Below are 2,000 nucleotides of genomic sequence, written 5' to 3'. Positions count from 1 at the left end.
CCATCGTGATCTGATTTCAGCACTTCTGTTCGCATCTACAATATTAATGCAAAGTGGCTTTGGATAACTGAATTGCACCTAGCTGCATTTTGTTATGCAACTTGAGGGATGGACCTATGTCACCACTCACCAAAGCTTCAACCAGAGTCCCCTGCAAGTTGGAGCTGCTAGAGAAGAAACTATATCTACTACTAATTTGAACCCTAGTAGTTCTGATCTGAAGTGTGTTTGAACCCAAAGCAAGCAACTTTGTAAAGCACATGTGCGTGAGTGTAGGAGGACCAATCACCAAAAGCAAGCAATTTTTCAAGGCACAGGTGCATGAAATGGATGTAATCAGTAACAGGAGATGTGGGAATTCCTGTGTTGACTGAGCAGAATACTAGAGCAGGGGTGAAGTGGAACCCTCTCCATGACGCAGCAATTTAGCTGATCTTTAGACAACAGCAGCGATATTATTTATGCTCTGTCTGATAGAGAGGAGAGGTTGAACACTGGCAAGCAGATGACTATGATGAATCACAAGAAGAAGAAATAGTATAGCAACTAGTGGAAGACATGGCAAGTTACAACAGAGAAACAGCAATCCTGGAATTCTAATCCCGGTGGGAAGTGCAGAATTTGCGTTGCTCGGCTTCCCCCGCAAGATCTGCATTTCCCACCGCACTTGACTAAGCAGCAATTCCCTACTTACAGTTACACACACAGGAGAAGCACAGTCGTTGCAAAGTAGTTGTACAATCTCTAGTACGTAGCTAGCAGCTGACTACTTGTTGTTACCAGCTGATGCGAGATGGGCGGAAGGCATGTCCTTGACTCCGACGAGCACAATCTTCTCGTAGACGACGTCGTCGGATGAGGGGTGCATGGGGTACTCGACGGGCGCGACGGGGCGGCGCGCGGCCATGGAGTACCAGACGAAGAGCACGAAGAAGGTGAGCGCGGCGCCGGCGGCGGCAGCCAGCAGCAAGGACAGCCAGTGGTAAGGGCTGCTGGCGGCGCGGTGGAGGCGGTCGGCGGGCGGCGTGGCGAGGGAGAGGCCGGCGGGGTCGAGCGGCAGGGAGTGCATGAGGTAGGGATGCGCCGTGTTGGCCCTGAAGGCCCAGCTGAAGAGGGTGCAGTTGGCGTGGGCGGAGGCGAGGCCGGCGAGCAGGAGCCTGTTCCTGCCGCCGCCGCCGCCGCGGAGGAAGGCGGAGAGATCGAGGTGCTGGAGGAGGTGCGAGGCGCCGTCGCGGGGGCCCGAGGCGGAGAGGCCGACCCGGAGCGTGGCGGACGTGGCGTTGTAGTCTATCCAAGAATGCAGCTTGTGGGCGCCGGCGGCGGAGAGGCCGGTCCTGAGGCCGGCCTTGGCGCCGGCGAAGTCGGTCTGGATGCGGATGTTGGTGGGGTCCGCGGCGTCGAAGGCGACGGAGAGGGCGTGGGCGGTGGGTGGCGCGGCGGCGGGCTTGAGGAAGAATGCGAGGGATGCGCGAGATTTGGGGGCGGGGCGGAGGGAGAATGAGAAGGAGAAGTAGGTGGAGAAGCCGGCGTCGGCGGCGGCGAAGCGGATGGGGCTGTGGTACTGGACGCGGGCGTGCGGGGAGCGCATGGCGATGGCGCCGGCGGGGGTGGCATTGGCGGCGGTGAGGGCGAGCTGCGCGATGGCGCCGTCGCCGGGGAAGAAGTCGAGGGCGAAGGAGGGGGAGTGGCGGACCTTGCCTGCGACGGCGGCCGGCGGCAGGAGCAGGAGGAGGAGGAGCAGCGGGAGGAGCGGCATCGTGCTCCTCTTGCGTAGCAGAGTGAGGCAGAGCAGTGAGCTCACTCGATCGATCTTGCGGCCTCGCTCGGTTGCTCTGGTGCTTCAGCTCATGGGGGTGGATTGCTTCGAGCTCTTCTTGGCTTCAAATTCTTGCTTGTCCCCTTCGGAGATAGATTTACAGTGGGGGTGAAGTGGATTGGATTGGGGAAAGGGGAGCGTCGTAGTGGGTGCTCTAGCTGTTCGATGTAGCTGCTTTTGTTTG

The 2,000-nt window shown here is 58.8% G+C and overlaps 1 protein-coding gene across 1 annotated transcript; it reads right to left on the bottom strand.

Moving 5' to 3' along the window:
- Positions 1–487: 487 nt before the first annotated feature.
- On the bottom strand, positions 488–1,756 carry LOC124672303. The gene has a single exon (XM_047208554.1). It carries the CDS (start codon positions 1,754–1,756, stop codon positions 767–769), a length of 990 nt encoding a protein of 329 aa, XP_047064510.1. The 3' UTR covers positions 488–766.
- Positions 1,757–2,000: the final 244 nt, after the last annotated feature.

The sequence above is a fragment of the Lolium rigidum genome, chromosome 7, assembly GCF_022539505.1.
Source record: "Lolium rigidum isolate FL_2022 chromosome 7, APGP_CSIRO_Lrig_0.1, whole genome shotgun sequence".
Classification (NCBI taxonomy): domain Eukaryota; kingdom Viridiplantae; phylum Streptophyta; class Magnoliopsida; order Poales; family Poaceae; genus Lolium; species Lolium rigidum.
The sequence above is the reverse complement of the archived record's forward strand: the minus strand, read 5'-3'. Positions and strand labels throughout refer to the sequence as shown.

Coding starts and splice junctions, on each gene's coding strand:
- LOC124672303 (XM_047208554.1), bottom strand. CDS start 1,756: ATGCCGCTCCTCCCGCTGCTCCTCCTCCTCCTGCTCCTGCCGCCGGCC.